Source organism: Leucopleurus acutus, assembly GCF_964270905.1.
Source record: "Leucopleurus acutus genome assembly, chromosome: 4".
NCBI lineage: Eukaryota > Metazoa > Chordata > Mammalia > Artiodactyla > Delphinidae > Leucopleurus > Leucopleurus acutus.
In genome coordinates this window covers 75,689,673-75,710,660 of record NC_139146.1, presented here as the reverse complement: position 1 = coordinate 75,710,660, position 20,988 = coordinate 75,689,673, and the positions used below count along the sequence as shown (strand labels likewise).

The following is a 20,988-nucleotide window of genomic DNA, read 5'->3' as shown; positions in this document are numbered from 1 at the left end:
CTACTTTCAGTAATTCATTGAAAAACTATACAGAAATCAGTGTGCATGTAATAAAGAAGACTTGAATAACATTATCAACCAAATTCCACATGTAGAGCACTCCATCCACCAAATGCAGAGTATACATTTCCTAGGATAGGTCATATGCTAGGCTACAAAATAAGTCTCAGGAAATGTAAAATGTGTTGATGAAAAATTAATTAGTCAATCTAAGAAAGAAACAAAGAATGTTCTTTGAGCCAAACTGAGGATTATAACCCTAGGGACAGTCTTTCAGAAAGATCTGAGGACCCTCCTGCCTGTTAGAAGTCAAAGCACAGTTATATACATTTTCGAAACAAAGAGTTATACATCAAAGTGACATATTGATAGTTTACATAGTCTAGATCTGCACATATAAGGCGAGTAGTGGGTCATTGTGACCCATCACAGGATTAAGAAAGGAATGTTATCTTCTAAGGAATTACCTTGTTGGTGTGAGGAGAAATTTGCTTTTTACGATGTAGCAGGTATTTCTGTGTCTTCTAAGGTGGTCTGGTTAATGTATAATGCAGATGCACATTGCACCGTAAAGCGAGCGTAGTGGGGCCCAAATGGGCAGAGAGAGAATTTTATGTTAAAATATTGTTTTTGTCCTGCCTTAAAAATAATTTTATTTCATCAAATGTGACTAAGTGGGATTTGTCCCAGGAATGCACATTTGCTTTAACATCCAAAAATCCACTGATGCTATATACTAGATAAAGAATAATGAACAAAAAGCACATAATTATGTCAGCAGATGCAGAAAAATTATTTGGCAAATCCAATGCCAATGATAAAAAAAAGTCAACAAACTAGGAATAGAAGGGAACTTCCCCAACATGATAAAGGATGTCTACAAAAAGACTACAGCTAACATTATAATTGGATAAAAGACTGAATGCTTTCACTCTAAGATTGGGAACAAGGTAAGGATGTTTGCTTTTTCACTTCTTTTCAACATTATTCTGGTTGTTCTAGGCAGTGCAATAAAGCAAAAAGGAAGAAAGAAATTAAGCACCCACACTGGACAGGAAGAAGTAAAACTATTTGCAGACGACATGGGGGAACTACTAGAACTAATAAACAAGTTCAGCAAGGTTGGAGGGTACAAGATCAATATGCAAAATCAACTATATTTCTACATTATATAAAAAAAGCCCAAAAATGAAATTAAGAGAATAATTATATTCACAATAGCATCAAAAATAATAAAATAGGAATAAATTTAAAGAAGAGCAAGGCTTGTATGATGAAAACTATAGAACGTTGTTGATAGAAATTGAAGAGCTAAATAAATGAAGAGACATTTCATGTTTATGGATTGGATGTCTCAATATTGTCAAGATTGCAGTTCTCCCTATAAATTAAACCCAGCCCCTATCAAAATCCTGATGGACTTCTTTGGGGGAGAATTTGACAAGCTGATCCTAAATTTTATATGGAAATTCAAAAGGTAGTCCTGATCCATACAATAGAATAAAAAGTCCTATGGTCTGAGTGTTTGTGTCCCCCCAGAATTCATATGGGGCCTTTGGGACTGCTTAGGTCATGAGGGTGAAGCCCTCATGAATGGGATTTAGTGCCCTTGTAAAAAAGACCCCACAGAGCTTCCTATCCCCTTCCACCATGTGAGGACACAGCAAGAAGTCTAACCTGGAAGAGAGCTCTCAACAGAACTGGACCATGCTGGCACCCTGGTCTTGGACTTCTATCCTCCAAGAACTGTGAGAAGTAAACTTCTGTTGTTTATAACCTACCCAGTCTACAGTATTTTGTTATAGCAGCCTGAACAGACTAAGACAAAAAAGAATGAATTATTGATACATACAACATGAATCACAAAGTATTTTCACTGAACATAGAGTAAAAGATGCTAGGTCAAAACAGAATACATGTTGTATGATTCCATTTTTATAAAATTCTAGAAAATGTCAGCTGATCATCAGTGACAAAAAAATAGATCAGTGGTTGTCTGGAGGAGAGGTCCAGTTGGAGGGAAGAATTACAATGGTACATAGGTGATTTTAGGGTTGAAGGATATGTTCATTATCTGGATTGTGGTGATGGTTTCACCAATAATATATCTCAAAATTTGTATTGTACACTTTAAATATGTATAGTCTATTGTATGTCAATTATATTATCTTAATAAAGTTGTTTTTTAAAATCTTTATTCATTGTTTTGCTTAGGCACTTCCTTAACACTTTTATATACTTTTTCTACATAGGAATAATGGGAAAGGAAATGTAAATTCATTTAATAAATTTTGTCCTTTAAACCTTTTTGTCTAAACTGCATAATGAAACATAATTAATATTTGCTTGTTTTTTACTGAAGCAAAATTTATGTCCACATTAAAAAGGTAATGCTGCTTCAGTAGTTTTCCAAATATGATTTGCCATTTAGTAAACACAGCCTTAATTTCCTTGTGAGCTCCCAATGTTAAGCTTTGGACTGATCACTACAGTGTGGTTTTTTGTTTTTTGTTTTTTTTTTAAAGAAGTGAAGGGAAAGAAATAATTTATTTTTAATGTATCTACAGGCAACACCGACGTTGCTTAGAAGATTTGGATCTCAGCTTATCAAGTCAACTGTTTTATCAACCAATACTTCTCTTCGAGTATTGGCCCTTGGTGGCGAAGCATTTCCATCATTAACTGTTCTCAAAAGCTGGAGAGGAATAGGCAATAAAACACAAATATTTAATGTTTATGGTATCACCGAGGTCTCAAGTTGGGCGACTTTTTACAGGATACCAGAGAAAATTCTTAACTCTACTTTGAAGTAAGGGTTTCAGTTACTTCAGGGTAGGGTAGAAACTGTTATTTTTCCAGTATCTTAACACAAATAGTATTTTTGATAGGCACTGGAGTAATATTTTATAAACACTATTTTATCTAGAATTTTAAGCTGGGAATCCAGAACCTTTCTTATTTTAACTGGTGCTACAGATCCTGCTAGAGGTTTTCGTAACTAAACAGCAATGAATAACATAACTTTTCCACCTAACCTTTTCCTCTTGTCAATCTTTGAATTATAACAAAAACTTTTTTTTTCTTTATTTGGTACAATGTGATTTAAATACACTGGTAAATATTCTATTCAAATGAAAAATTTTTAATTTGGTTTGGGTTGTTGTGTTTTCATAGATGTGACTTGCCTGTACAACTGGGATTTCCACTGCTTGGAACAGTAGTTGAAGTCAAAGATACTAATGGTTTCACAGTTCAAGAAGGCAATGGCCAAGTATTTTTAGGTTGTTTTACATTTGTTGATTGGGAATAATTTCTTTTTTTTTCCAAGAAAAAAAATCTGATGTGTTAATTTTATTCTTTCCTCAATTATTCTTAAGTCTAGTATTCTTTTCGGTGATGGTAATTTTTAATCTCATCCTCACAGTCATGAAACATTTAATTAGTTACCATAATTATTTCAGATAACAATGTCTAATACTCTAAGAGAAGATATAAAAGTAATTTAGAAACTGTAAATTGGTTGTTTGTATTTCTGTTTATAGCCAAAATTCTATTAGTATTTTAAGAATGTTTTTAATCACATGTATTTTTAGAACTAGATTGTGTTTCATCCCTTTGCTTACTTTACTAAGGTTCTTATTGTATATAATTTTATAAGATAACATTTAAAAGTGAGTCCCCCTTTTTATATAAATATTCAGACTTTGAAACTTAGTAACTGAGCTTTTGGAGATGTTCTGATTTCTTGGTTTTTATTATATTTTCCATGAATTTTTAAAATTACATTGTTGTTTATATCTTGTGAAGGTGGCAGAAATAGAGTATGTTTTCTTGATGATGAAATGACAGTACCACTTGGCACAATGAGGGCCACAGGAGACTTTGTGACTATAAAAGATGGAGAGATATTTTTCTTGGGACGAAAGGACAGTCAGATCAAACGTCATGGCAAACGTCTTAACATTGAACTTGTGCAACAGGTAGAACTGTTTAAATATTAAACATCTATTAATATATGTAGGTATTAGAGGCAGCTATAACTACTCTTCTGTTCCAGGGTTCTCTGTCAGTATTATTTAAACCTAAGATTTTTGTGTTAATGATGAATTACAGTAGAAGATATGGATAATTCATTGTGCACTTTATTCTCAGCATGAAGAGTTGTTTTCTAAATAAGTGACAAAGGGGATTTTGATAACTGAAGATAAGTTGACTTATTTTGCTCTGGGAGCTATTATTTTTGGAAAACATTAAGAACCCAGTGTGCTGGTAATAGTGATAGTAGGAAACAATTTTTTAAAACTCTCTAGTGAATTCCAGATTTTAATTTGACTGTACTGAATGCAGAGTATTTAGGAAGTTTGTTTTTAAATGTCCTTATTGGCAAATTGAGATAATCTCTCTCATAGGTTGCTGAAGGTCTTCAACAAGTGGAATCTTGTGCAGTTACATGGTATAATCAGGAAAAATTAATTTTGTTCATGGTGTCCAAAAATGATTTAGTAAAGGATTACGTCTTTAAAGAACTGCAGAAACATCTTCCAAGTCATGCAATCCCGGATGAGCTTGTATTGATTGATTCTCTACCATTTACATCTCATGGTAAAATAATTTGAAGCAGCTATGTTTCAGTGCCAAATGATACTAATTGTATTAACTAGTTTAAAGGCCACTTAAATCCTTATTATTATAAGTAATACTAATATATATTGTGGTAGACCCTCTGTTAAATACTTTGTATAATTAACTCATTTTATCTCCAGAAACTCCTGTGAGTAGGTTGTATTATTCCCATTTACTTATGTGGAAAATAAGGCTTAAGAGGTTAAATAATTTCCCCAAAATCACATTGCTAGTTAGTAGTAGAGTTGAAATTCTGTAGGACTGTTTGACTTCAAAACATGTGCTCTTAATCACCATATTCTATTACTTTCCCAATTTCATCTTTATTTAATATTTCAGAATGTGGTTATTGCTCAGTAAATAGTACCATTTCTTTAGCTCTTTAAATGAGAGCAACATTAGCCCCTCCTTTCTTTTTTTTCTCTTTTATTTAAAATTATTTATTTTTTGGCTGCATTGGGTCTTTGTGGCTGTGCGCGGGCTTTCTCTCCTTTTTTTTTTCTTTTAAAAATATTATTTATTTTTGGCTGCGTTGTGTCTTCGCTCCTGTGCGTGGGCTTTCTGTAGTTGCGGCGAGCGGGGGCTACTCTGTTGTGGTGCACTAGTGTTGTGGTGCGCAGGCTTCTCATTGTGGTGGCTTCTCTTTTTGCGGAGCATGGGCTCTAGGCTCGCAGGCTTCAGTAGTTGTGGCTCGCAGGCTTCAAAGCACAGGCTCAGTAGTTGTGGCGCACGGGCTTAGTCGCTCCGCAGCATGTGGGATCTTCCCAGACCAGGGATTGAACAGGTGTCCTCTGCGTTGGCAGGTATCGGATTCCTAACCACTGCGCCACCAGGGAAGTCCCTCCTTTCTTCTTATCTGCTACCCACTACATTCTGGGTAGCATGGGACTGTCTTCTTGATTATTGATTCTGCATGACAAACTATTTTATAGGATTTCTAACCTTAACAATGAAAAATGTGTGTATTGTGACTAACAAAGACATGAAGGGGTCAAGCTGAAATTTAAAAATTGTTATTTCTCTTTTGTATTAAGGCAAAATTGATGTTTCTGAGTTAAATAAGATTTATTTAAACTCCATAAACTTGAAGTCTGAATGTAAACTCAATGGAAAAGAGGAACTTTGGGAAAAATTACATCATTTGTGGAAGGTACAACTTTTAAGATACAAATTTGTTATTATAAAGAGGTCGTTGTATATCTTCAGGGAATGTAGCATCCTAATAAGTCTGATAAAATTTTCTAAGAATATTACTGCTGCCCAGATGTTAAGTAGTATAGCTTTGTTTTATTCAATTTGTATTCAAATAAGGGTTAGGTTCTCTACTGCAAGATTAGATTAAGCTCCCTATATAGAAATTTATTGGAAGTGAGGTAGTCATAAAAGGCACGAGTAGACAAAACGCCTCTTGACATAACTTTTCCCTAAGATGGTCAGTCAAGTGCAGTAACACTTGTCAGAGTTGAAAAAATAGCCAAATCTTGCTGTACCACAATCTGTGGTATAAAGGCTTAACATAATTATTCCAGAAGAACTTTTAGTAACAACATGTATGCTTCTGCTTAAGGGAATTAATATATATATGTATGTAACAATTAAAAACTTATTTTAAAATATATATATTTTATTACCTATGATTTACAGGTCAGTATAATTTTTCTTAGATAAAATTTGGAGTTTTCTAAAGGGTTCTAACAAGAGGATGTAACTGTACAGTCTTGTCTGAAAATAGATATCTAGATAAAAGTAATATCCACTTCATTTTTAGATTCTTGGAAAATAATTTCGGTTTATGTGAAGTTAATGAAAATAATTATTCCCATATTATAGAAATATCAGATATTGTTAATATCTGATATTAAATCAGGTGTTTTTATAATTCCATTCCCTATTGTATGGGTAGAAAAACTGCACTAAAGGGAAGTATAATTTGCAGTTCTAGGGTAGTTTGTGACAAAATTGGTAGCATAATGATGGTCTCCTTTACTATATAGAAAATAATTTTAAAATTTACTTTAATTGTTAAAAAATTTATTTTGTTTGTGTTCATCTCATTAATGTAGCTACCATCATCTATATATTACCTTTAAATGCTGAATTCTTTTGGTTTTAGATCTTTAACTTCACCATATTTCTCACTTCTCTAATCTGTAGTCTGTTCTGAGTCTCTCAGAAGACCCTTTGAAGGTTCCTGATGAGTCACTCTTCTTAAATAGTGGTGGAGATTCTTTGAAGTCCATACGGCTCCTCAATGAGATTGAAAACCTTGTTGGCACAGCAGTACCTGGGCTTCTGGAAATTATTCTTAGCAGTTCTATTTTAGAGATTTACAATCACATCCTTCAAACAGTGTTTCCAGATGAAGATCTGACATTTAGCAAGAATTATTCCACAAAAAGAAAATCCAGCGATGTTAATCAAGAGGAAACCAGTGGAAAATCTTTACATCAGGAATCTGTCATGCCTTTAAATTGTGACAACGATATCAATGCTTTTATTGCACTGAGCCGAGGGAGTCAGATTTTGTCTCTGAATACTACTAGGTTTTTAACTAAGTTGGAACATTGCCCTTCAGCCTGTTCTTCTGATATAATTTCACAGACTAACATTCAAAATATGAAAAGCTTAAATCCTCCAGCTCTTATTGGGAAGTCAAAAGATATGTCCTGTGTTGCAAAAGTTTCTGAAGAGGAAACATCTGTGATGGGGGCTGAGAAAATGGAGTTTCATGTGAGGTGGAGGTCAGACACAGGCAAATGTGTGGATGCTTCACCTCTGCTTGTAATACCAGCTGTTGATAAGTCATCTGCAACTGTGTACATTGGCTCCCATTCTCATAGAATGCTGGCAGTTGATCTTTACTCTGGAAAGGTGAAATGGGAACAGATTTTGGGAGATCGCATTGAATCCTCAGCATGTGTATCTAAGTGTGGAAACTTTATTGTAGTGGGTAAGTTTCTGAATTTGAGGTTTATAGAGTTAAATTTAATTACCATATGGTAATGCTAAGGGCCAAGTTAAATTTAAAAAAGTTAAATTTAAAAAACCTATGTATAGTAGGTTTGGTTGCTGTCAAAGAATAATAGTTAACTACATGCTGATTCGTAGTGTGGGCCTTGGGTCAGAGTTTCTGGATTTGAAGCTAACTCTAAAGCTGTTACCAGCTCTGTGACCTTCAACGAGTTGCTGAACTTCTTAGAACTTCAGTTTTCTTACGAGTATATGGGCATAATAAATAAAACATGGTGCTGCATCACAGATTATCGCCAGACTTAGTGGTTTAGAATAATAAACATTATTTATTTATTTATTGGGATATAGTTGCTTTAATAAACATTTATTATCTCACAGTTTCTATGGGTCAGGAATTTAGGAAGGGTTTAGCTGAACGTTCTGGCTCAGGGTTTTTCATGTGGCAGCAACCATCTGAAGCCTTGACGAGCTGGAAAAAGCTGCTTCTAAGATGGCTTACTCACATTGCTGCAAAAGAAGACTTCAGTTTTTGCTGGCTTTTGGCAGGAAGCTTCAGTTTCTTGACACATGGGCTTCTCCATAGGCTGCTTGAATGCCCTCACAACATGGAAGCTAACTTCCCTCAGAGTGACCCAAGAGAGTGATTGAGGAGGAACGCAGTACTTTTAGTGTCTAAAGTTGTATACCATTATTTGTGCCTTATTCTGTTATTAGAAGAACATCATTAAGTCTGGCCCACACTCAGAGGGAGGGGAATTAGCTTCACCTGTTGAATATCTCTGAGTATCAAAGAATTTGTGGATATATTTTAAAACTACCACAATAATCATAGAGCTTTTGAGAGGATTAAATGAAATAATTGCTTGTGAATCCTTTAGTACATTGCTAGGGACAGACTAAGTGCTCAAAGAATAATAGTTAACTACGTGCTGATTCACAGTGTGGGCCTTAGGTCAGAGTTTCTGGATTTGAACCTAGCTGTAAAGCTGCTACCAGCTCTGTGACCTTCAACAAGTGTTAGCTACTACCTTCTACTCAGTTTCATTAAGGTGTAGGTGACTCTTACTTTACAAAGATATGGGGGTCTAGGCGTAATGTCTCCTGAACTACCACTCTCTTTTTACCCCCCAAACTACATCAAGTTTTACTTTAATGCTCATGGCATGTGCTTACCAAAGCTGTTCAGACTAAGTGCTTAGGAATATATCTCCCTACTTATGTTAGCCTGGCTAGAATCTACTTGAATCTGAGTTTGATTCTTCTGTATTGAAAACTTACATTTTGAAAATTATACTACAGGAAACTTTCAGTTATACATGTGAATGATCATGAGTAATCCCTATCCATGAAAGTCAGCTCATTGAGGTTACTGTTTGCATTCCAGGTGTCTAAACCCAAAGCCTCTGGCACGTGGTGGTCACTTAGTACTTTTTCTCTTTTTAAAAAAATTTCCAGTTTTATTGAGATGTAATTGACATACAACATTTTATTAGCTTAAGGTATACAATATAATGTTTGATATGTGTATATTGCAAAATGATTACCACAGTAAACTAGTTAGCATACATCATCTCAAATATACAGTTCAGTGTTGTTAACTATCACTTAGTACTTTAAATATTTGTTATTAATATAATATACAGTAAAACCCTTTTTAGTATACAGTTTTATATTTTGACAGATACATACTATCATGTAACCACTACCACAATCAAGAGTCCACTGCTCCAGGGACTTCCCTGGTAGCGCAGTGGTTAAGAATCCGCCTGCCAGTGCAGGGGACACAAGTTTGATCCCTGGTCCGGGAAGATCCCACATGCAGCGGAGCAACTAAGCCCACAACTACTGAGCCTGTGCTCTAGAGCCCATGCGCCACAACTACTGAAGCCCACATGTCTAGAGCCCATGCTCCACAACAAGAGAAGCCACTGCAGTGAGAAGCCTGTGCACCGCAACGAAGAGTAGCCCCTGCTCCCCGCAACTAGAGAAAGCCCACGTGCATAGCAACGAAGACCCAACACTGCCAAAATTATATATATATATATATATATATATGCATATAGTAGCACTTCACTGTGAGCATTACATGAGTTAACAGATATAAAATTCTTAGAGTAGTACCCTTCACAAGGTAAAAGGTCAATAAACATTTGGTCATTGTTAATGTTAGCATTTCTGGAACACCTACTATGTACTGGGCATTTATCCTAATTATCACAGTAACCCTGCTGTAGATGTATCCACATTCAGCAGAAAGATAATCTAGGCCCAGTGATGCTAGGTAATTTGCCCAAAGGATGGCCATGACAAGATCTGAATCCAAGTTGTCAAAGCCTCTTTCTGCTGCAGCATGCTCATGTTCATTGTTTTCCTGGTAGTGAAGCACTTTATGGTACTTTTAAAATGTAAGATGTACCTACTAAATAGGTTTTTTATACAAATGGTTGCTGCTTTGCTGAAATGTAAATCGAGCCAAACATAGAGCCTAAGTACACATGAAGAACATCGAATATATATTGTCATGATTTAAGCCAAATAATTATTTTCCAGTGACATATCTAAATCTCATCTTTTGCATTTTGTTTCCCAACAGGCTGTTATAATGGGTTGGTTTATATTCTGAAGAGTAATAGTGGAGAAAAATACTGGATGTTTACTACTGATGATGCTGTCAAAAGCTCAGCAACTGTGGATCCAACCACAGGACTTTTTTACATTGGTTCTCATGACCAGCATGCATATGCTTTAGATATATATGTAAGAATTCACTTCATCAATTTCATACCATAAGCATAGATAGAAGAGTGTGAAACTATCAGGTGGTGGTGACTAGGGGAGCAGGTATTAACTATTCCCAAGTTTGTGATCTGGGAAGATTAAGGGGTTAATTAACAGCCATAATATCTTAAGACAATTTTAACTTCCTTACCAAATTTTCACAAATAAATTTACTACTCAGAGTTTTGAAATATAAGGAACTTAGAATGCCATCTTGACAATAGAGAAGAATCACAAAAATATCAATAAGAACTGATTACATAAACTTTTTAAATTTAAGAATTATAAAATTAAAAAGAAATAAGTTGGGAAAAGTTTTTGAAACAAGTGTGACAGAGTTAAAATATTCATAAGTATAAATTAAGAGCAAATACAAATTAATAAGAAAAATGTAAAGGTCCAGATAGAAAAATAAACAAGGGATATAAATGCACAGGACCCCAAAGAAGAAATAGCTAGTAAATGTATTTAAATATTTCATATGTTTAAGAATCAAAGGAATGAAAATTTAAAACTTTGAGATAAAGAAGCAAATGTTATTAGAGTGTAGCATTAAATGATGGTGACAATGGTGGGAGGTAAATCCTTTGAGGAAAACAATTTGACCATAGGTAACAATTTCATATCCTTTGATTCAGTAAAATTCTTCTAGGAATCTGTCCTGGCAAAATAATCAGAAACATGGACAGATATATGCACGAAGATGTCTATTTCCAAATTGTTTATAACACCAAGCAATTAGTTCAAGACAATTTTCAATGATAAGGTAGAGAAATTATTTTGTGTTCATATGGGATATGATTCATTAAAGTAATATTTAAAGAGTTTTACAAAGTAAGTGAGCTAAATTAGATACAAAGTGTATGATATTCAGAGTGATGATCTCAAGTATATTAAGCTGTGTGTGTGTGCGTGTACCAAAAAGATCACAAGGGAAAATGCTAAAATGTTAATAGTGGTAATCTCTGGGTATTGGCTTTTGTCATCTTTTTATACTAACTTGATTCTCCGCAGTGAGTATATATTATTTTTATACTAAAAATAAAAGTTATATTAACTAAGATAGACATAACATCAGGAGGGACAGGATATGTATATTTTGTTAATCACCAGCAGAAACCAATTAATTTGCTTTCTTTTTCTTTCTTTTTTTTTTTTTAATTTGCTTTCTTATTTGCAGAAAAAGAAGTGTGTTTGGAAGTTGAAATGCGGAGGAACTGTTTTTTCTTCTCCTTGTTTGAGCCTGATTCCATATCACTTGTATTTTGCTACGCTGGGAGGACTTTTACTGGCTATAAATCCTGTAGGCATAAAAGAATATTTATTGATTTTATTAACTGTTTTTCTTTAATATTTTTTATTTTTGCTTTGAATTCTGCAAATTTGAAGTAGATCTCAGTTAGATATAGTCCATACGTTACTGAACCAGAATTCATTAAAAATGACTGACATAAAGTATAGAAAGATGAGAAAAATCTAAGTTCTGTGTATGTCTTTTATCAATTTTTTATTTTATTTTTTTGGCTACGTTGGGTCTTCATTGCTGTGCATGGGCTTTCTCTAGTGGCAGAGAGCGGGGGCTACTCTTCATTGTGGTGCGTGGGCTTCTTATTGCGGTGGCTTGTTGCAGAGCACGGGCTCTAGGTGCTCCGGCTTCAGTAGTTGCAGAGCATGGGCTCTAGGCGTGGGCTTCAGAAGTTGTGGCGTGTGGGCTTAGTTGCTCTGTGGCGTGGGGATCTTCCCGGACCAGGGATCGAACCCATGTCCCCTCCTTTGGCACGCGGATTCTTAACCACTGCGCCACCAGGGAAGTCCTATCAATTTTTAAGTTGGCAGACTGTTCTCGGTCCTGTCAAGAACTTCGTGTCCATTCTAAGGATGGAGTTTATGTGCTAGTTATTTCTTTCCTGGTTTTATTGCAAGTTTTTAGCATTCATAAGTAGCACTTATTAATTTTATAGCTGTGTATATGTGTACTAGCTTCATTTATAATGTCAGCATGCCATTATAGCATTTTCTGGTGTTTATAGCTTTACCTCTGGGAGATTTATGAGTTTATTTTATAAAGGGTAGTTGATTAGTAGAATGATTTAAATGCTGTGAATTGCTTTTTGCCCCTGACAGGCCACTGGGAAGAGAGTTTGGAAACATTCCTGTGGAAAGCCACTCTTTTCTTCTCCACGGTGTTGCCTACAGTATATTTGTATTGGCTGTGTAGATGGGAATTTTCTCTGCTTTACTCACTTTGGAGAACAGGTAAAAATTTCTAGTTCTGTTTTATTTACATTTCTCAAAGGCATAGTAGCTGGTGACAACTGAAGTAAAATTTTAAACATTATTCGACCCACTGTGTTGAAAACTAATTCTATTTTAATTGTCAAACCACGGGTTTTTAAAATTTTGAATGATGCTATAATAGATTTAAAAGATTCTATCCAAACATTGTTTTACTTTTGCCATTCTCCTCTCACAATTTAAAAAATGTCATCAGCTTTTTTTTTTGTTTTTTTGCGGTACGCGGGCCTCTCACTGTTGTGGCCTCTCCCGTTGCGGAGCACAGCCTGTGGACGCGCAGGCCCAGCGGCCATGGCTCACGGGCCCAGCCGCTCCGCGGCATGTGGGATCTTCCCGGACAGGGGCTTGAACCCGTGTCCCCTGCATTGGCAGGCGGACTCTCAACCACTGCGCCACCAGGGAAGCCCATGTTATCAGTTTTTAGCCAACTTTATTATAACCTCTATTCCGATTGTGAACATTGAAATAAACTCCTGCTTTTTCTATGAAAACCTAAATCTGTTACATAACCCAATTTGCATTGTGTGGAAGTTCCATCTTCAACTTCATGATCGGCAGGGTAGGCTCCTTCTGAGTCATAATAGGTCTTTCGTTGGGATAATAATCTCTACTTCTTTACCCATAAGTGACTGTGGCACAACTTCTGTGTTTTTGATTTTGGGGATTATTTTGTGGACTTGAGAGTGTACTAGCTCCAACATAAGTTAGCCCATTGCTGGCTAGAGTTGACTTTGGGTGCTTTTTATTCTACATTCACCCCTCATAGCCTAGCAGTTTCTTTTGTTCTGTGTGACAATTACTTTGTGATGAAATCTTTTATTAAGTTCACTTAATATTTTTTATTTACAAAGTAATTTGAATATATTCTCACCTTTGGATTTCTAAAAAGCAGCAAATGCTATTACCCCTTTTTTTTACCTTTTCTGAATGAACCAAAGAAAGATTAAAGTGATTTTGTCCAAGTCAGGGACAGAATTGAGATTACAAATCATATTTCATGAATATAGCCACTCTTTTTATTTTGCTTTTACTGTACTGCTATTACCATGGATTTGTAAACACTATCTTAGACTTATGCTTTTTCTTCCTTGTGTGTTTTCTTTAAAGTATGGCTGACAGGTTAATCTGTAGTAGCTTTGAAATAAGCAAACAGTGTATATATCTACAGGGTAGACACACAACTCATAGCTCTTTGTTTAAAGCTTTAAATTATTGCACATAAACTTTTCCTTTCAGCCTACTTACCCCCTTATTCCTCCATTAGGAGACCAGAATAAGATACAATTTTTAATAACATACACTGAAAACTGTGTAGTTTTTTCTTCGAAATAAGTGTCTCTGAACATACAAGTAATAACTTTTGAATGGGGTTCGAAATGAATTTTACTTCATAATATTATGCATAGCGGTGATTTATGTAATAAGGACACTCACTGGTGGGTTTTGTGCTAGATTTTACCATTGGGACAGAGGTCTAATCTGAGGGTGCTACTTTTGGGAGAAAGCCATTATTTTCTCTATGTATAGTTACCATTCAGTAGCCTGCGTCTCTCACATTTTATTAAGAATTTCAAAAAGCTTTATAGAATTGTTGAAATGAGATGAATGAATTATTTTTGCCTTTATCACCCTTCAGATTTGGCAGTTCTCTACCAATGAACCAATCTTTTCATCCCCATGTACCTCAGCATCAGAGCAAGAAATATTTTTTGGTTCCCATGATTGCTTTATCTACTGTTGTAGTATGAAAGGTCACCTCCAATGGAAATTTGAAACTACTTCAAGGGTGTATTCAACACCATTTGCTTTCCATAACCACAGTCATGGCAATGAAGTGTTGCTGGCAGCAGCATCTACTGATGGGAAGCTATGGATCTTGGAATCTAAGAGTGGAGAGTTGCAAAGTGTGTATCAACTTCCTGGAGAAGTTTTCTCTTCTCCTGTGGTCTGGGAATCAATGCTTATTATTGGATGTAGAAATAATTATGTTTATTGTCTGGATTTATTGGGTGGCAATCAAAGATAATGAAGGGCAGTCTTTACTAGAAAATATCTGTGAGATGTTTGAAAATATTTTACATTATGGAGCATGTGGATAGTCTTATTTTATGTTAAAGATTATATTTTGTTTAAGAAACTTGTCTATTACACTTTATTGGAAAACAACCGTATTTTACTTCCTATAGGAGCAACAAATGCTTTTAAAAGGAATTATAGAACAAAACACATCAATATGTTAAGTGACAGTTTCTTTTAATTAGGCTACAGATGTTCTACTTGGTTTTTTATAAAAGACTTCTGGAAAAAAAGATCAGAATATACTTGGTGGGTTAAAAAATTAGTCTGTGATGTAATACACCATTCACTCATTTATACTGAGATTCATAACAAGATTTTCAAAGAAAGGATCTATTTATCAAATTAGTTTCCATAATTTAAAATTTTTTATTATTATTTTTATATTTTATTTATTTATTTATTTGGTTGCACCAGGTCGTAGTTGGGGCAGGCAGGCTCCTTTAGTTGTGGCTCATGGGCTCCTTGGTTGCAGCACATAGCCTCCATAGTTGCAGCTCGCCAGCTCCTTAGTTGCGGCACGTGGGCTCCTTAGTTGTGGCTCACAGGCTCCTTAGTTGTAGCATGCGAACTCTTAGTTGTGGCATGCTTGTGGGATCTACTTCCCTGACCAGGGATCGAACCCAGGCCCCCTGCACTGGGAGCAGGGAGTCTTAACCACTGCGCCACCAGGGAAGTCCCTGTAGTAGTCTCTTATGACCTTTAATATTTCTGTGGTGTCAGTTGTAACTTCTTCTTTTCCATTTCTGATTTTATTGATTTGGGCCCTCTCTCTTTTTTTTTATTGATGAGTCTGGCTAAAGGTTTATCTGTTTTTTTTTGAGCTTTTCAAAGAAGCAGCTTTTAGTTTCATTTTATCGTTTTTTAAGTCTCCTTCATTTATTTCTGCTCTGATCTTTATGATTTATTTCCTTATACTAACTTTGGGTTTTGTTTGTTCTTTTTCTAGTTTAGATGTAAGGTTAGGTTGTTTGAGATTTTTCTCATTTCCTGAGATAAGCTTGTATTGCCATAAACTTCTCTCTTAGAACTGCTTTTGCTGTGTCCCATAGATTCTGGATCATTGTTTTTCATTTTCATTTGTCTCCAGGTATTTTTTTAAAATTTCCTCTTTGATTTCTTCAGTGATCCATTGGTTTTTTAGTAGCATATTGTTTAGCCTCCACGTGTTTGTGGTTTTGCAGTTTTTTTCTTGTAGTTGATTTCTGGTCTTCTAGCGTTGTGGTTGGAAAAGATGCGTGATATGATTTCAATTTTCTTAAATTTACTGAGGCTTGTTTTGTGGCCTAGCATGTGATTTATCCTGGAGAGTGTTCTATGTGCACTTGAAAACAATGTATTCTGCTGTTGGATGGAATGTTCTAAAAGTCTTATCTGGTCTAATGTGTCATTTAAGACACAGTGTTTCCTTACTGATTTTCTGTCTGGATGATCTGTCCATTGATGTAATTGGGGTGTAAAACTTTCCTACTATTATTGTGTTACTATTGATCTCTCCCTTTATGTCTGCTGGTACTTGCTTTATGTATTTTGGTGTTCCTATGTTGGTGTTTATATATTTACAGTTGTTATGTCTTCTTGAATTGATCCCTTGATCATTATGTAGTGTCCTTCTTTGTCTCTTCCAACAGTCTTTATTGTAACATCTATTTTATCATATATAAGTATTGCTACTTACCCTGGCTTTCTTTTGATTTCCATTTGTGTTCAATACCTTTTGCATCTCTTCACTTTCAATCTGTGTATGTCTTTAGATCTGAAGTGAGTCTCCTGTAGGCAGGAAGGCGGGATATATATGGGTCTTTTTTTTTTTTTAATCCATTCAGCCACTCTGTGTCTTTTGATTGGAGCATTTAGTCCATTTACAATTAAAGTAATTATATGTATGTTCTAATTGCCATTTTGTTAATTATTTTAGGGTTTTTTTGTAGGGCTGTTTTGTTCCTTCTTTTGTTCTCTTGTGATTTGATGACTATCTTTAGTGTTATGTTTGGATTCCTTTTCTCTTCTTTTGTGTATCTATTATAGATTTTTGGCTTGTAGTTACCATGAGGTATTTATATAGTAATCTGTATTTATACATGATTGTTTTATGTTGTTGATCTCTTAATTTCAAATACATTTTAACCATCCTGCATTTGTATTCTCCTCCCCTCACAATTATTATTTTTGGTATCATATTTTACCTCTGATTGTTTTGTTTAACCCATAACTGCTTATTTTAGATATAGATGATTTTACTACTCTTTTAACCTCCCTGCTAACTTTGTGCATGGATGATTTCCTACGTTTACTGTATGTTTGCCTTTACCAACGAGTCTTTTCATTTCATAATTTTCATTTATCTAGTTGTGGCCGTTTCTTATTCGTTAAGAGAAGTTCCTTAAATATTTCTTGTAAGTTTGGTGGTGCTGAACTCTTTTAGCTTTTGCTTGTCTGTAAAGATTTTGATCTTTCCATCAAATCTGAATGAGAGCCTTGCTGGGAGTATTCCTGGTTGTGGGTTTTTTCCTTTATCACTTTAAATATGTTGCCCTTCTGGCCTGCAGAGTTTCTGATGAAAAGTCAGCCAATAGCTTTATGGGAGTTCCCTTCTATGTTATTTGTTGTTTTTCTTTGGCTGCTTTTAATATTGTCTCTGTCTTTAATTTTTGACATTTTAATTACAACATGTTTTAGTGTATTCCTCTTTGGGTTAATCTTGTATGGGACTCTCTGTGATTCCTGGACTTGGATGTCTGTTCCCTTTCCCAGGTTAGGGAAGTTTTCAGTTATTATGTCTCAGATATGTTCTCAGTCACTTTCTGTCACTCTTCTCCTTGTGGGACCCCTATAATGAGAATATTAGTGCACTCAGTGTTGTCCCAGAGGTCTCTTATACTGTCCTCATTTCTTTTCCTTTCTTTTTTCTGTTCAGCATCAGTGATTTCCACTACTGTGTCTTCCAGCCCACTGATCTGTTTCTCTGTATCATTTAGTCTACTGTTGATCCTTCTAGTGTATTTTTAATTTCAGTTATCTTGTTCTTCATCTGTTTGGTTATTCTTTATATTTTCTAGCTCTTTGTTAAAAACTTTTAATTTTCACTCTGTGTATCCATTCTTTTCCCATGTTCTCTGATCATCTTTATAATCACTGCCCTGAGCTCTTTTTTGGGTATTTGCCTGTCTCCACTTCATTTAGTTTTTCTTGTGGGGTTTTATCTTGTTCCTTCATTTAGAACATGTTCCTCTGTTGCCTCATTTTGCCTAAGTTGCTGTTTGCATTTTTATGTTTCTGGTAGGTTGGTTATGTTTCCTGACCTTGGAGAAGTGGCCTCCTGTAGGCGACGTCCTATGTTTCCCAGCAGTGCATTCCCCTCTTAATCACCCAAGCTATATGCTCTGGTGGTTTCCTGCTACGAGGGCTGTGTGGGTCCTTCTGTTGTGGTGAGCTAACTATGTGGGCCATCTGGTAGGCTTGGTTGGCCCCCCTGTTCAGGTTGGTTGCTAAGCCCTGCCCTGTGCAGAGGCTGCTGGCCACTGGTTGGCATGACCAGGTCACAAGATGGCTGACTGCAGAACCCCAGGGGCCCCAGGGCTAGTGCTGGCTCACTGGTGGGTAGAGTCAGGGTCTAGAAAACACCAGGGCTGTTGCCCATCCTATGGTGGGTGAAGCAAAGTCCTGGGGTTAGTGCTGGTCTACTGGTAGGCAGAGCCAGGTCCTGGAGTCTGGATGCAAGGCCAATGGTCCCAGATCTGTTGTCAGATCGCTGGGGGGAAGGGGGAGGGGCTGTTCCTGACACAGTTGGGTATGGGGTTTGCGATGTCCCAGAGCTTATGTTGGCCTGCTAGTGGCCAGGGCCAGGACCCAGGCCCAGATAGTCCCAGGACATGGTCTGGCCTACTGATGGGCTGGATGGGTCTGCAGCCTGTGGGATTGTGGTTTTCTTGCATCTGGTGCCTGCCCCCTGGTGGCTGAGGCTGGTCCAGAGGCTAGAACTGGCTGCCTGGACAGCACGGCCAGGGCACGGCTGGGTCTTGGGGCTAAAAACCAGAGGGAGGATTTGACAATGGCCCTTGCCAACACCAATGTCCATGTGGTAGAAGGAACTCCCAAGAATGGCTGCCACCAGTGTCTATGTCCCCAGGGTGAGCTGCAGCTGCCTCCTGCCTTTTTAGAAGACTCTCCAAGATCAGCAGGTAGGTCTAACCCAGGCTTCTATCAAATGACTGCTTTTGCCCTGGGTCCTGGAGCATGTGAGATTTTGTGTGTGCCCTTTAAGAGTGAAGTCTTTCTTTCCCCCAGCCCTCTGGGACTCCTGAAAGTAAACCTTACTAGCCTTCAAAGCAAAATGCTCTGGAGTCTTGTCTTCCTGGTGCAGGACCCCTAGGCTGGGGAGCCCGATGTGGGGTTCAGACCTCATAGTGCTTTGGGAGAACCTCTGCAATGTAGTTATTCTCCTATATTTGGGTTTTCCTTCCAGCGGTATGGTACTTGACTATATCACAAATCCTACCCTTCTACCCATCTTGTTGTGTTTCCTTCTTTATGTCTTTGGTTGTAGAAGATCTTTTCTGGACGGTTCTGGTCTTTTTCATGAAAGGTTATTCTGCAAATAGCTGTGATTTTGGTGTGCCCATGAAAGAAGGTGAGCTCAGCATCTTTCTATTCCACTGTCTTGGCCAGTCCCTCCAGAATGAATTTTTAAAAGAATATTGAGTCTCTTGCAGAATTACAAAGAGGGCTAGAGCTGTATACAGCCAGAAACAATGAATGCCTGAAATCATATCATTTTGGCCAGAAGTAGCTGCTGTCCTTGAGGCTCTAAATGCTTATTACCTTATGGCTGACCCCACTAACGCTGGACACTGTTTCCTACCACTGCCAGACTTCCTCACAGTCCCCCCATCTTTTGGTCAGCTGCTCCCAAACCACAGTCCCTTCCAATTTGAAGTGAAACATGTCGTTATGCCCACGAGAGAGTATAGGAAGGCACCTAACAGGCATTTCAACTGTGGTAGGAGGTGAGTGCTGCCCTCTACCAAGACCCACAAGGTAGAGATTTCTGCAAACACAGAAAGGGGATTGAGGCCATAGGTGGCCCAAAAGAACATATCTTCTGCTAGGTTTTAGACCCGTGCGGATTCATCTTTAATGTATTAACCACCTGGAGCTCTTGCTAAATGCACATTACAGTTGAGAGGGCTGGAAGGAGGGGGGCTTGGCTTAGCCACACTGGAGACTGAGGCAAAAGGAAAAATCAGTAATACTGACCCTGTCTTTATTTAAAATTTTGATATTTGTTCATCATGGAATTTGCGTTAACCTTGATTTTTAAAATATTGCATTAAAATAGCATTCCTCTTGATTACTTGGTTTTTTGGCACCCAAGGCAAGTGCCTTGCTCACGTCACTCACTTTGCCCTTGTCTGGCCTCGTGAGTCAGTAGGTCTGGTCTGCGGCCCTAAGCTGCGTTTCTCACAGGCTCTCGGCTTGTGCCCATGCTGTTGTTCCATGGCCCACGCTTTGAGTAAAGAGGTTGTAGGATCATTTTGTCTGAGATGCCAGACCATTCAATTCCAGTTTAGGATTGAAATAAACATTTTATTTGTCCCTACTCATTATTTTTCTCCAAAAACATCTAGTTAAAAGTATAATAAGGTACCATATAAAATGCCTTGAAATTTTTCTTTCTCAACAAAAGCTTTGTATAAATACAAGCTTTCTATAGATGGTCATTGAAATCAGTAAAAACTTCAGCTTGAAATTCCGTCAGTGCCGAAGATCTTGTGGGTATTTTTTATTGAAAGATCTTTTTCCTTCAATAATGGACATTTTACATTAAAACTTTATACAACCAAAATCTCAAAATAATAATAAAATCACACTAAGGTATTTTTATTGTTAAGTCTCTACTTCATTTTATTGTTGATAAAAATATTGCAAGACAATTGTAACTCTAATGTTTCTGCTTTAAAATAAGCAATTAAAACTAAACATCACAAGAAGAGACAATGAATACATACTACAATTTGCTAATAACTGGCTAAAATGATAATTTAATAGTAATTAATGTATAAGAAACAATTGCACTTGAAAAATTAAAAAAGTAAAGAAAAAACCTCTAGTTTTGTAATATGTCTTATGAACAGAGGTTAATCATCTATAACCTTGCCAGGAGAAGTGTATGTTTGTTTAAATTAAAAAAAAAAAAGCTTGTGTATTTAACTAGCAATCATTCATTTCTTTTAAGTCTTGAAT

General features: G+C 36.4%; 1 protein-coding gene across 1 annotated transcript in view; it reads left to right on the top strand.

Annotated features, from left to right (window-relative positions):
* AASDH (aminoadipate-semialdehyde dehydrogenase) overlaps window positions 1-17,905 on the top strand; it is a 36,754-nt gene extending 18,849 nt beyond the window's left edge. Inside the window, exons 6-15 of the mRNA XM_082838576.1 lie at window positions 2,568-2,809; window positions 3,175-3,281; window positions 3,808-3,980; window positions 4,410-4,602; window positions 5,658-5,773; window positions 6,778-7,573; window positions 10,190-10,353; window positions 11,555-11,677; window positions 12,499-12,630; window positions 14,306-17,905. Coding sequence (XP_082694702.1) covers window positions 2,568-2,809; window positions 3,175-3,281; window positions 3,808-3,980; window positions 4,410-4,602; window positions 5,658-5,773; window positions 6,778-7,573; window positions 10,190-10,353; window positions 11,555-11,677; window positions 12,499-12,630; window positions 14,306-14,695 — 2,436 coding nt within the window. The 3' untranslated portion in view covers window positions 14,696-17,905. The remainder of the gene's footprint in view (window positions 1-2,567; window positions 2,810-3,174; window positions 3,282-3,807; window positions 3,981-4,409; window positions 4,603-5,657; window positions 5,774-6,777; window positions 7,574-10,189; window positions 10,354-11,554; window positions 11,678-12,498; window positions 12,631-14,305) is intronic.
* The last annotated feature ends 3,083 nt before the right edge of the window (window positions 17,906-20,988 follow it).